This window comes from Artibeus jamaicensis, unplaced genomic scaffold (genome assembly GCF_021234435.1).
Source record: "Artibeus jamaicensis isolate MK-2021 breed Jamaican fruit bat unplaced genomic scaffold, CSHL_Jam_final contig_700, whole genome shotgun sequence".
Taxonomy (NCBI): domain Eukaryota; kingdom Metazoa; phylum Chordata; class Mammalia; order Chiroptera; family Phyllostomidae; genus Artibeus; species Artibeus jamaicensis.
In genome coordinates this window covers 11,643,461-11,656,796 of record NW_026521930.1, presented here as the reverse complement: position 1 = coordinate 11,656,796, position 13,336 = coordinate 11,643,461, and the positions used below count along the sequence as shown (strand labels likewise).

Genomic DNA, 13,336 nt, shown 5'->3' with positions numbered 1-13,336 from the left:
CCGCCTCACTTCACTTAACGGGTGAGGGTTGTTCGAATCCCAGCCCTGCCGCTTCCTGCCTGTTTTCTCACGTGCACAACTTCGCAGGCAGACCGGGGGCATCCGGCAAGGGAAAGTGACTAGGCCTCGTTCGGGTCCCCCCTGACGTCGGCGGCAGGGAAGTGAGTTGACAGGACGGGACAGTCTCCCCAGAGGGACAGACGGGCCCGGCCAGCGCCGGCTGCGCGCCGGCTGCGCGCCCGAGGGTCCGGTCCGCGGCCAGGCAGCCGCCCCCAGATCCTGACCGGCCCCACAGCCCAAACAGTGCTCTGCCGGGCGCCGGGGGTCCCGCAGGCCCCATCGCCGCCCTGCAGCTCTCCGCTACGCCGCCTTGCCGCCTGACACACCGCGGCAGAGGTTTCGGCCCTTCCGCCCGAGCGCGTTCGGTTCTTTCCGCCACGGCCGGCGCAGGTGGAGGGGGCGGAGCGGGGGCTGTGCGTGGTGACGCCGCGGGGGGTGACGCACCGGCGTGCCCCGCCCCCTCCCCCTCCCCGTTCAGGCTCTGGAAAGAGAAGAAAAAAAACTTTCTTTTTTTTTTTAATTGAGGAATCAACAGCCGCCATCTTGTCGCGGACCCGACCGGGGCTTCGAGCGCGATCTACTCGGCCCCGCCGGTCCCGGGCCCTACAACTACCCGCGCGCCCCGCTCCGCCCGGCCGTCCCGCTCCGCCCGGCCCTCGGCGCCCGCTCCGGCGGCCCCGCTCCGCTCTCGGCTCGGCCTCCCGGAGCCGCGGCGGCGGCGGCGGCAGCGGCGGCGGCGGCGGAACGGGGGGTGGGGGGGCGCGGCGGCGGCAGCGGCTCCGCTTCGCGCATTGTTTTTTCTTACGGCGGCAGCGGCGGGCCGCGGGCGGGGAGTGGAGCCCGGAGCCCCCAGGTCGTCGGGCCGCGAGCGAATTAATTAAGTGGGGCGCGGGGGGGGGGTAGCGAGGCGGCGGCGCGGCGGCGGACCATGTTCCTAGGGACTGCCTAAGCCGGCCGGCCGGGCGCCGTCGCTACCAGCCGGGCCCGGGGGGGGGCGGCCAGGCCGCCTGGGCGCCCCCGCCGCGGAGTGTCGCGCTCGGGAGGCGGGCAGGGGATGAGGGGGCCGCGGCCGGCGGCGGCGGCGGTGGCTGCGGCCGGGGGCGGGCGGTGAGCGCTGCGGGGCGCTGTTGCTGTGGCTGAGATTTGGCCGCCGCCTCCCCCACCCGGCCCTGCGCCCAGCGCCCTCCCTCTCCCCCGGCGTTCGCTCGCTGCTCGCGCTCGCTCTTCACTCGTAGCCGGCCAAGGCCGGCGCCGACCTCCGCTCCGGAGCCGTCGCCGGCCCCGCCGTCCGCTTTCGGGGCTGTTTCCGCGAGCAGGTGAAAATGGCCGAGAACTTGCTGGACGGACCGCCCAACCCCAAACGAGCCAAACTCAGCTCGCCTGGCTTCTCGGCGAATGACAGCACAGGTGAGGAGGGGGCCAGGCGGGGTCGGGGGCCTCGGGGATTGCTGTCAGACCCCACCCCCGAAGGTGAGTGCCGCCTGGAGAACCGAACTCAGCCGTGGGCCTGCGCAGCCACCCCCACCCCCCCACCCCACCCCGCAAGCGGCGGCCGGCGCAGTCTATTCCCCCAGAGCCCCAAGGGAGAGGGGAAGTTTGTGGGGAGACTGTCGTGGGGTCCGAGTGGGGGGCTCATGCCCAGGTGCACTCGGGTTTCCCGGAGTTGATGAGCCCTCCTCGCGTGGAAACTGAGTGGTACTTCCAAGGAGAAAAAGTAAAGTGAAGCGTGTTTATTTTGCGTGGCAGATGCCCCTGCCGCCGTGTGTCAACACACGCGAGGTTGTCTGGAGGGGTGACAGCAGAGGGTAAGTTTGCTGACTAGAGAAAGAAATAGTGCAGCAGAAAGAGAACCCCAAGTGTTTTCGGAATTGGTGACACATTCACAATGCAGCAGCTAGCATATAAGTTACAACTGAGTAGTTTCTTGGAGTATATTTGAGCAGTTTACAACTGAGCAGTTTTTTGGAGTATATTTCTTGGAGTATATTTATCTCCAAGTATATTTATTGGAATATATTTATTTTCTTGGAGTAAATCACTCCATTTTTCACAGCCCCAAACTTCGTTAGCAAGATCTTCTAAAAATTGCGATGGTGTGTTTTAAGTTCACAGAAGTATAACTTCAAAAAAAAAGTTAAATAGGTTCGTTTGGGCTGCAATCACCGTCTAGCTCATGTTGATTTTACAGTGTAGAGGCGTACAAATTATGTCAAGGAATGCCGAACTTAACGATTTTTCTAAGAAATTCTTTTAGCAGGATACTGAATAAATAATCTTTTTCACAATAAGCAGTTTCCTTGAAAACTTTCTTAGATAATCATATCGGTTGCTTAAAAGTAGTATTTTAGTTGTCTATTCATTAAATAATTCGGGGTTCTTCTGGGCTGGTTCACAGTAGCATTATGAACTAGTTGTATTTCCTCTTTTAGAGCTCTCTTTTGCAGTAAGAACTTGTCGCTGCTCAGGAACAGTTCTGTTGCGGGTGCAGCTTGCATTTCTCCAGTACAGTCGTGCAGTAGCAGTATCTGAAAACCAGTTTATAATGAATGGGTCCAAATTGAATTACATTGCTGCAGCAATCCCTTCAGATTTCCAGTAGACACAGCTGTTCAGCTTCTGCAAATATTTCTGTTACCACCCAGCATATTTCTATTGTACTAGTGGTTTAAAAATCTCTTTCTACTGTTGAAACAAAATCTAAATTTTGTGGCTTTGGTTTTAGTACAGTTTCTAGAATATTCGTTAATGTAGATGTGAGAGAAACAATTTTTTAAAGTTTGTCATAAGGAGAGTCTCATCTAATTAAAATGAAGTTTGTTAAACAGTGGGGAGGAGTAAATAAGTCTCATGAAATAGAAAAGTCTCTAATAATACTTCTAAAAACTGCTAAAGAGTTGAGTTTGATGTTAATTTTGTAAAATTAACTATCCGAACTGAGAAATGTAGAAACAGCTGTGATTTAAATGCCCTTTTACTGCAGAACAGATCTCTTTTGCTTCATTAATCTTGTCATGTTTGAGCGAAAAGTCTTTACTTATGTGAAATGTAGATCATACCAGGAAGTTCAGCTTTGAAGCTTGTCCTCTGAGGCTGATAACTTTTTGGATGGCTTTGCAGCTTTGCCATTGTTAAGCGAGGTTATTGTAGATCTTGTTTTACACAGAGGAAGAAATTAGTAACGTAACAAAAGGGCTTGCCCTGCTATATACATCTAGCTGTTTCCAAGATAGAGCCAAAAAAGATGGCCTTATGAGTAGCTCTGTTTCTTAGATGGTCAGCTGTTGAGGTGCTGCTATAATCACAATGAAATTTATCAGAAATGATTTTCTATTTCTGCCCACTTTTCCCTCCTCGCTTTCCAATTTTTATCCTGGTGACGTATGGCAGGTCTTTTACCTTTTCAAAAGTGAAACGAAGATGTCAGTTCTTAATAGTTCTGATTTAAATAATCCAAAGAATAAAATTTACACATTGTTCCCATTACAATATTTTAGAAGTGTGTATTAGTGTGGGTGGCCGAGGAGGGGATCACTGAGCATATTAAATAAGATACAACCTTGTATCCTGTAACTAGTCTAAAACAGATCTTGAGGACATAAATTAAGCAAATAAAGAACTAATGGACTTAACATTATATACGATCAAAGGAGTGAAGGCATTTGGTTAGATGGGAAAATGTGAATAACAGGTGTGAAGACCTGGGAATAACATTTTTGAGAGACTCAATCTTATTTTAGTAAGGGAATGTGTATTTGAGCCTTCTAAGAGAAAATAGGGCCAATTGGAGCAAGGTGTGTTCCCCTGCTTCTGTTGAGGGAGGGGATCTCTGTGCATGGGCAGAGTTGAGGGGTTAGGGGGATTGGGAGGAGGCCTTGGCAGCCTGAGAAATGAGAGAGCCACTTGGACTGTCACAATTCAGTGCATGTCTGTGAGGACTGGTCTGTGGAACCATTGGTATCTGTTAGATGAGTCTGGGGGCTGGCAGTTGGCCAAAAGAACAGAATCCCTGCCCATTGAGGAGCTTACCAGCCAGAGTGCTGCCTGATGGGCACTTGCAGTCTAGAAGGAGGAGGGCAGATGTGCATAAAACACTCCACAGTTGAAGTAAGGCAGCATCTTGGGTGATAATGCCTTTGCCACCTAAGACAGGCAGGAGAGGTCAGGAAAGGCTTCTGAGGAGAGGTTGTAGAGGTGGTGCCTAACTAAATAGGGAATTCACCCCCAAGGGAAGACAGGAAGAAGGAAAAAGGATGGGGTACTTCCCACCCCATCCAAACCTCAGCTCAGGAGTGAGGTTTGATGGTATCAGATGTTGAAGTAGCATTTTCTTCTTTCACATTGAAGGATTAAACACTTTGTAACAACTATAGTCTTCCTTTACTTGGCACCCTTTATAAGAAGTAGGAGGACTTTGTGTTACCAATATGTAGTTAGTTGTGTGTGTTGGAAACTTCTTTATTAAATATGTCCAAATTATAACAGCATATTAGTCTTTCAACAGCAGGGATACATGATTTAACAGTGTAGGAGAAATAAATATCCAGGCAAGCAGTAGCCTTTTTTTTTTTTTCCTGTCAGCTCAAGGCCAGTTTTACATATAACAAAGATGTTATTGAAAAGTTTAGCCCTGGCTGGTGTAGTTCAGTGGATTGAGCATGGGCCTGTGAGGCAAAGGGTTGCCAGTTCGATTCCCAGTCAGGGCATATGCCTGGGTTGCAGGCCGGGTCCCTAATAGGGGACACATGAGAGGCAACCACACATTGATGTTTCTCTCCCATTCTTTCTCCTTCCCTTCCCCTCTCTCTAAAAATAAATAAATTAAATATTATTTAAGAAAAGTTTAATAAGGCTGCCTTCTAAAAATTGAAGATAGATATATTTATTTCATCTGTATAAGTGTCCCTAAGCAGGTGTAATTATGTTTTATAATGTGAATTCCTGTGACTGCAATAGGAAACTTTATTTAAAGAAAGCTTGTGGTAAATATGTCTGTCAACCAAAATACCTTTTACAACAAAATGATAATTTTTTTAAAAATGTGCAGTGCTTTACATATCAGAATGCTTTTCTTTCCATCAGATTGGTCCTCACAGCATCCTATGAGGTAGGAAGGGGAAACACTATTCCTGCTGCTTTTAGGTGAGGAACCATACTTGAGAAAGATAATCTGCCCAAAGTAGCAGAGGGTCAAAACCTGAACCAAACCTAATAATTAAAGTAAATAGGCCAATATAGTATATTCATTTTAAAAATCTATATCCATAAACATGGAATTTACTTGAATCACAGACCTAGATTTTAGTAGTTAGCAACTTTCAGTCACCTAACTCCAGCAAGTGAATGAAATCCCTCTGGGGAACATTTGTAGCCACTCTGGCGGGAGTAAGGGGTGTGTTCTCTTTGCCAGGGCCTCCAGGCAGGAACTCCCCCTTCCCTCTGGTTCTGGCACCCCAGGCCTACACTGTGTGGTCTCACCTTTGTGGTTATTGCAGTGAATAATTGAGGATCAGTCAAATTACTGTATTTCTTAACTAAATTCTAGCTAAGGAAAAGCAAGTTCGTAGAGACTTCTAGGGCTAGGACTTGTCATGACTTTGCTTTTACTTGTTAAAAAAGTAGGGGCTTTCGAATAACAGAGGTGAGAACAGTAGTTCTGTTTGAAGTTCCTCAGGGGTGATGGTGGATGAGTATGAATCCCACAAAGGTGCTTGGCAGTTGATCAAAAGGTTGAGAATTATGCCTGTTTAACATTTGGATTTGATTCTGTAATTCGTAAACATAATTGAGAATGAGTTATAAAGAGACTGAGGCGTAATCCTACTGTTGCAAGTTGATGCTTAGATTGTTAGCCAGTGTTTTTACAACTCTGACTTGTGTCATTGTGGTTATGTGACAAAGTACACTATTACTTGGGGCCATATAAGTGCCAACTTTGTATTTTTATTTATTGTGTTTGAAAATAAAAGTTAAAAATGATTTTGCTGAAGTATGCTTTTCCTTGTTAAGATGAAATGTACCTATTGTGTAAAGCAAGATTAGGAAAGCTCGCTTTAAGCCAGTTCAGTTCCTAGGGTAACATTAGTCAGGACACAGCCTCTTTATCTTATTCAAACGAGCACTTTGAGTATAGTCCAAGAAACTAGTCCGTGTGAAGAGGTGTTTCTCAGATGAGGTTGGGAATAGGCAAGGAACTTAAGGTGCAGACCTTCCCAGAACCATTGCGTACTGATGGGTTGTAAGTCTTAGAAGGGCTGTAGTTTGCACCATTCCCAAGCCTTTTTCATATAATACACCATTCCCATACCTTTTTTGACCAAAAATGGCATGATCCACATGCCCTACCCTCCCTATTCACCCGATCTTGCCTGGAGCAACCTTTTTTGGTTGTTTGTTTCCCACTAATGAAAAAAGTCCTCAAGGGGAAATGTTTTGCGGATGGGGAAGAGGTGAAACAAAAAATGGCAGAAGCACTAAAAGGCATCAAAATCTACTGTTTTGAGCAGTGGAAGAAAGTCTGAGTAGGTGTATTGCATCAAATGGAGAGTACTTTTTAGGTGACTGAAGTTTAAACATGTAAGACTACACATTTTTAAAATAAATAAATTCTGTTTTTTTGCAGGGGGTCTCTCGTACATTGTTGGTCAAACTTTATATAAAGGGCTAGAGGACGTATTTGTGGCTTTGTGGGCCCATCGGTCTCTGTTACATGAACTCAGTGCTGCCATTTTAGAGTGAGACTACAGCAATGGGTGTGGCTGTGTGCCAATAAAACTACAATTTGGCCTGTGGGCCACACTGTGGGGCCCTAATGTAATGTGGGACTAATACTCTGAAAATCCATTTAGAGCACGGGGCTGTCAGGGTTGCCCTAGTCTCCATTGTCTCTGATGACTTCAAGGACAAGATCTATCAACTAACAGCAGCACAGGTGTTTTGAGCACCTACTGTGGGCTGGTGGGACTGCTGACCCTCAAGTGTGGGTAGCAGGGGTGATAAGCCCTTGAGCCCAGTGAGCCCCAGGGGGAAGCCATTCAGAGTCTGGGGCCACTTCCAAGATTGCAGGGAGCTTCTCTTTTTTGGTCTTCTGTAACACTTTTATGTACTGCTTCATTTAAAGTCAGGTAAGTTTAACAAAAACTGAGTTGAATTAAGGTGCTTGTTTTGGTCCTTTGCTTGTTTTGTTTTTTGTTGACTCCAGTGGCTCACGCAGTATTTCCTTCTTCCCTTGCCATCCTCTGCCCTCCAAGTCTACACCTTGCAGTGAAACTTGAAGGTGAGCAGCCCCACAGCAGCTTCTGAGAGCTTTTCGTAGCCATGTTTCCTGTTTCTGGGAGCATTGCCCGACACAGGCTGGGCCCTCCAGAAATAGTTGAGGGAATGAGTGAACTAATGGACAGTATTTATTTTTCAAAGTTCTCATATTTTTTTCTCACAAGATTGTGTTTTTAGGTTAATTGCCATAAATGTTAGGATCTGTTTGTCCTAATCCTCAGTTCTATTGAGATACAGATGTGCACCTGTGCATTTTCACTAATGGGCCAACCTGGCTGGCCATAGGATTGTTCTGGCAGGGCCTATTTGGGGCTCTTACAGGTGGCACCACAGGCCATGGTGTTGACAGCGAAGGGTGTGAAAGCACTGGCTTTGGAGCCAAGTCAAGTGGGTGTCACTTTTCTTTCCCTCTTTGCTAGCATCATAACCCTGGTCAGTTATATCAGCTCCCTGACCCTCAGTTTCCTCATCTGTAATAACCATTCTCATCTCTAAAGGTGGTTTTGAAGGTAAAATGAGATGATGTGTGAAAAATGCCTGGTCTGAAGTAAATGTTTAGTGCATGACAGCCGGCACTGTCCTTACTAGGGAAGGTGGGTGTGCCCTGTAGTCCAAACTCACTAGAGTTGGGAAGTGCTCATTTGATTGGACTAGAGACTTGCTTGTTGTTGCTTCTGAAACCAACAGCAGCCTTGTATGCATACCCACACAAGGCCATGGGCAGACAGATGTGTTGTAGTGTAATCCTGCTTAGTGAGTATATAGTCGAGAATTATATAATCACTACTATTGATTTTTGTCTCTATTTTCAACTGTATTTTTTAATAGGAACACAATGCCCATAAAATCCTAAAATTGCAAAAACTTAAGTAGTGTGACATGTTCTGAAAACTCTTACTAATTTTGAATTATATTTCATGGACTAAGTATCTGGTGAATATGTGATTCTGTTTCTTTACTGAGTATATTGCGGTTCAGTCTGAGGTACCTGTTAGGCAGTAGCAGCGTACAAAAGGATTCTGATCATGTCTTTGAGTAGCTTAGAACTGTGTTAAGATAAGACTCAGAGGCAGAACTTGAAAAAGAATGCAAAAGTCCTCAAATATGATCAAATGCTATATGCATGAGTCAGAAAGGGCAACCCCAAAAGGGCTTCATTTATACCCCCACTGTTTACTGAATGCTCCTGTATGCAGAAGCACAGGGCTAGGTGTCTGAGTGAGGGGTAACATCTTAGACAGACCTTGAGGATGGTGAGGGGCCTTGACTAAGAGAAGCATGCACCAGGGGTAGCCTGATGGGCCCTCTGTGCCCCTGGACTCTGGTGCCTGCTGGACCATAGCAAGGAGCCAGGTAGTTAGGGAACCTGCTGGTTTTCCATGCCTCCTCATTATTGTTGGCAGAGACACTCTGGCCACTCAGAACAGTTTTGTCTGTGTGGTTCTGATGTCTTGTGGCTTTCACCCGTGTCTTCTCTAGTTTTCCCAGATAGTCTCTCATAAGCTCTCAAATACCTAGCCATACCCTCTTGTTTTCAACACATGTGCCTGGTGTTACTGCAGCTCACTTTGAGGCCTTTTCGTACTGGTGCCTCCCTCTTCAGAATTCCATTCCACGGCTAATAAATAGCCCCTTGGGGTGGGCATGCTTGTCCACAACCCCTGCATTAACTAGGGAAAGGGATTCCACACTTTCACTGTTCAGTCTTAGGCTTAACTTTCAGGAACATGCTTACATTGCAGCATATTACTAGTGCTAAAGTGTAAGCCTTCCATCAGTGCTTGGTGGGGGAGCTTTTGCGTATTCATCTTCGCTTGGGGGCTGTGATCACTTGACAGGAGGGCTGGGATGGAGTCATGCACAGGGTGCAGTGGAATCAGAACAGAACTTTGGAAGAGAAGTGATCAACTCAGATTTGGTGGGAGATTGTTTGGACATGGAAGAGGGTGCAAGAAAAGCAAAAGTGGTTTTTTGTTTTCCAGGTTCTTAGACAATTTTTAGAATGACTTACTGCCTTTGAAAAACTGCTTTTAGGGTGTTTTCTGGTTCTAAATTTGGGGAGCAAGTCTGTTTTTGAACTCTATATCTAAAAGTCAAATTCTTTCTTTTCAAACTTCACCCTTAGAAAGACTCGGATAGCATCCCATGTGACATTTCCCCCCGTGTTTCATTTCCATTAATCAAAAGAATATTTAGTTGAACCATAGCTAAGAATAGTAAAATCTAATGGTGACAGAAAACTTCACTTGATTAAATGTGACTTTCTTATTTCTAGGTGCATAATATGCTACTGTTTGAAAATCTCTGAATTTGCCAGTCTTTCTAATAACACCTGTACCTTACTGTATACAGTAGGTGTTTCTTAATAGTTGTAGTTGTTTAATGGCATTGTATAATTTTTTTATAAAGCAAATTCTTTTTATAACTTAAAACTTCCCTTTACCCCCAAATATTTTGGTTTTCCCCCCTAATCAAAACCATTACCTGTACGTAATTTAACTGTGCAGTTAGTATAACCAATGAAATACCAAGAAAAATTAAGTGACTATTCTTTAAAATAGCCTGTAGAGAGGCTATTGTACAATATCTAAGTAAAGTGGATTTGGTATTTGATTAGAAACTGAATGATGACGTACAGGAACTATAGAAATCTATCAAATAATTGGCGCTTGCTTTGACAATTATGGACTGTAAGCTTGACTCAATTCCTTTGGATTAAAATATTTTGAGTATCTGTCACCTGATTAAAAGTAGAACCTTCTAACCATGACTCAGAGTTGACGGAAATGTCAGAGCTTTTTATATGGGGTGTGGGCAGTGGTAGTAAGGCGGGAGCCCTGGCCTCCTGTCAGAGTGGACGCTGAATCTTGCTTGGCTCCCAGCTCATAAACTCTGACTTGGATCCTGTGACTTTACATCTGAGCTTTGGCGGTGTTGTAGGGGAGGGTTGTCTCATCTCTAAAATGGGGTTTTTTCTTCTAGAATTTTTCATTTCACTTTAATTAGCTTTGGGGGGGCTACTATGGTTCCTTGCATTATAGCAGGTTGTAGCAGCTATTCTCACTGTTTAATTGTGTGGGAAAATACAGATGTCATCTACCTCTTAGGGCAGGTTAGTGAGGGTTGGGATGATGTAGGCTAGGGATCTGACACAGCACCAAAACCATGGAATTTTCTTGCTGAGTAAAGGAGAAAATGCCTCCCAAAACAAAAGCAAAACAACAAAAAAACAACTGGGAAGTCATTCAAATTATCCAGGGAAAATTCAGTGTTTTATCACACACTGATGACTTTCTCAATCTTTTAAAGTTTAAGGAAAAAGTGATTCTTTCCCAACAGGAAGAGAATGGGTTTAGACATTTTCATTGTTTGAAATGCCAGTATCCTTTCCTCATGATAGTCTCTCTTTTTTTTTAAATCCTCACCTGAGGACATGCTTATTGATTTTAGAGAGAGGGAAAGGAAGAGAGAAAGAGAGAGAGAAACATCAATTACTTGGCTCTCACATGTGCCCTGACTAGAGACCAAACCACAACCCATACTTGTGCCCTGACCAGGAATTAAACCTGAGATCTTTTGTTTTACAGGACAACACTCCAACCAACTGAGCCACATTGGCCAGGAATCTTGATAATCTCTAAGTCAGCACTGTCTAGTAGAACTTTCTGTGTTGATGGACATACCCTCTATCTATACTGATCAGTACTGGAACCACTAGCTACTTGTGGCTATTGAGTACTTGAACTGTTACTAATGTGACTTAGGAACTAAATTTTAAATTTTATTTAATTTTATTAATGTAAATGTAAATAGTCACATGTGCTGTCAGCCCTAGAAATCTATTGGGGACACAACAGGTTCAGTGTCTGCCTTCATGGAAGGCCGCTATAGTCAGGTGTTACCTAGAACCTCAGAGGGGAGGTTCATGCATGTTAGGTATAGGACAGTGTTCTGAAGGGTATTGGAAGAGCTCCTGGGAGAAGTGCCATTAGCACTGAGACCTGAAGATGAATGGAAGCTTGTGGGGAGGGGATACTATTCTAGGTTTGGAAACAGCGTAAGTATCAAGTGTGAAGATACGCAGGTATAAACTTTCGAGCGTGTAATAGTTTTTGCAAAAACCAGTTTTGTTTTTGGTTCACATTTAGTGGGCTACCATTTAGAAGCAGTGTGGTCTTTCTCCTGAGAGTTGGAGACTGCTGGTGTGGTCCTGCTCTCGGGAGTTGAGTAGGCCTATATGTGGGATACTGCTAGGCTATGGTGATGACGGTGGCTATGTCCTTTTGGAACTCAGAGTGTAGTGATGTAGGTAGGCAATCCTGCAGTCCAACCAGTGCCTGTCTAATTGCAAACTGACATCAAAGTTGTGATGCGAAGAAACTGATGCTTCAGGTGGGATAGTCAGGGAAACTTCTTAATGGAAAGAACACTGGAGCTCCTGCAGGATGAATTATGGGAGCCATCTGAAGGCAGGGTAAGGTCGTGGAGAGACTCCAAGTGTCAGACCAGGGAGTCCAAGTCATTCTTTTTTATTTATTGATTTTAGAGGGAGAAAGAGAAACATTGATTTACTGTTTCACTTATTTACACATTCATTGGTTGATTCTTGTATGTTCCCTAACTGGGAATTGAACCCACAACCTCGTCATACCAGGATAACACTCTAACCAACTGACCTACCCTGCCAGGGCCAGGTCATTCTTTTAGGGCTTTAAAAACAAAACAAAAAATTTGCCCTGGCTGGTGTGGCTCAGTGGATTGAGTACAGGACTGCAAATCAAAGGACCACCAGTTGGACTCCCAGTCAGGCACCTGCCTGGGTTGCAGGCCAGGCCCCTAGTAGGGGGCATGTGAGAGGCAGCCACACATTGATTGATGTTTCTGTCCCTCTCTCCTTCCCCCTCTCTCTAAAAATAAATAAATAGATAGATAAATAAAATCTTTAAAAAAATACAAAATTTTAGAAACCCATCACTTCCAGCGTAATGGGAGAAGTCTGGATAAGCTTTTCCAAGAGGTATATTTACATCTAAGTCCTTAAATGCAGTGAGAGTTGACAACTTTCCTCCCACACCCCACTGTGGAAGGAAAAAGGCACCAGGAAAAGCAGTTTAAGAAAGTTGTTTAAAAACTTTTTTTGAAAGGGTAACATTCATAGGGTTAAAAATTCCAAAAAGTATATAGAAGAATGTTTAGTGAAAATCCTCCCTCTCCTGTTTCTGTAGTCAATCAGTTCTACTTTCCTGGGCAAATAAGTGTATATTATTTAGAGACATGCTGTGCATATATAAGCTCATGTTCTACTTACTCTTTCTTACTAAAGTGGCACATTATACATGTTGTTCCACTGTAAGTGCATTTCGGAATGACAGATATCTCAGAACTGTTGGAAATACTAATGTTCAAAGAGTGGTCTTTCTAAAAATCATTGTTTTTGACGGTAAAATGTTTTGGTGCTGTACTTAAATAATAAAGATAATTACAGTGTTTTCATTATCTGGTATAAATTGGAAGAACTGAGGTTTTACAAAAATTAATTCCAGCCCTGGCCGGTTGATGCAGCTGGTTGGAGCATCTTCTGTACACCAAAAGGTTGTGGGTTTGACCCCTGGTTGGGGCGTGTACTGGAGGCATCCAGTTGATGTGTCTTTCTCACATTGATGTTTCTTTCTTCCCTCTCCCCTTTCCTCTCCCCTTCTCGTCTCTGTCTCTAAAATCAATAAACGTATCCCCAGTTGAGGAGTAAAAAATGATAATAGGAAAAATATTTTAAAATTAATTTCATGTCATCTTGAAGAATATTAGAGATTTTGTTACTGTTGTCATGTTGCACATCATGCAGCCAGTTCACACCAAAGTTTTGTTTAGTTTTCTAGGTTTTATTATCCACCTTATTACTTGATATACAAATATCTGTAACTTCTACATCAAGCAGATGAAGCAGAAATCAAGTGTCTTACTTGATAGGACTTCTAAGAATAGTCATATTAACTCCAGACCTTTT

At 44.7% G+C, this 13,336-nt stretch overlaps 1 protein-coding gene across 4 annotated transcripts in view; it reads left to right on the top strand.

Moving 5' to 3' along the window:
- The first annotated feature begins 567 nt into the window (after nucleotides 1–567).
- CREBBP (CREB binding protein) overlaps nucleotides 568–13,336 on the top strand; it is a 144,812-nt gene continuing 132,043 nt past the window's right edge. For all 4 annotated transcript variants that reach the window (XM_037154601.2, XM_053671674.1, XM_053671673.1 and 1 more), the window contains exon 1: nucleotides 568–1,467. In XM_037154601.2, coding sequence (XP_037010496.2) covers nucleotides 1,383–1,467 — 85 coding nt within the window. In that variant the 5' untranslated portion in view covers nucleotides 568–1,382. The remainder of the gene's footprint in view (nucleotides 1,468–13,336) is intronic.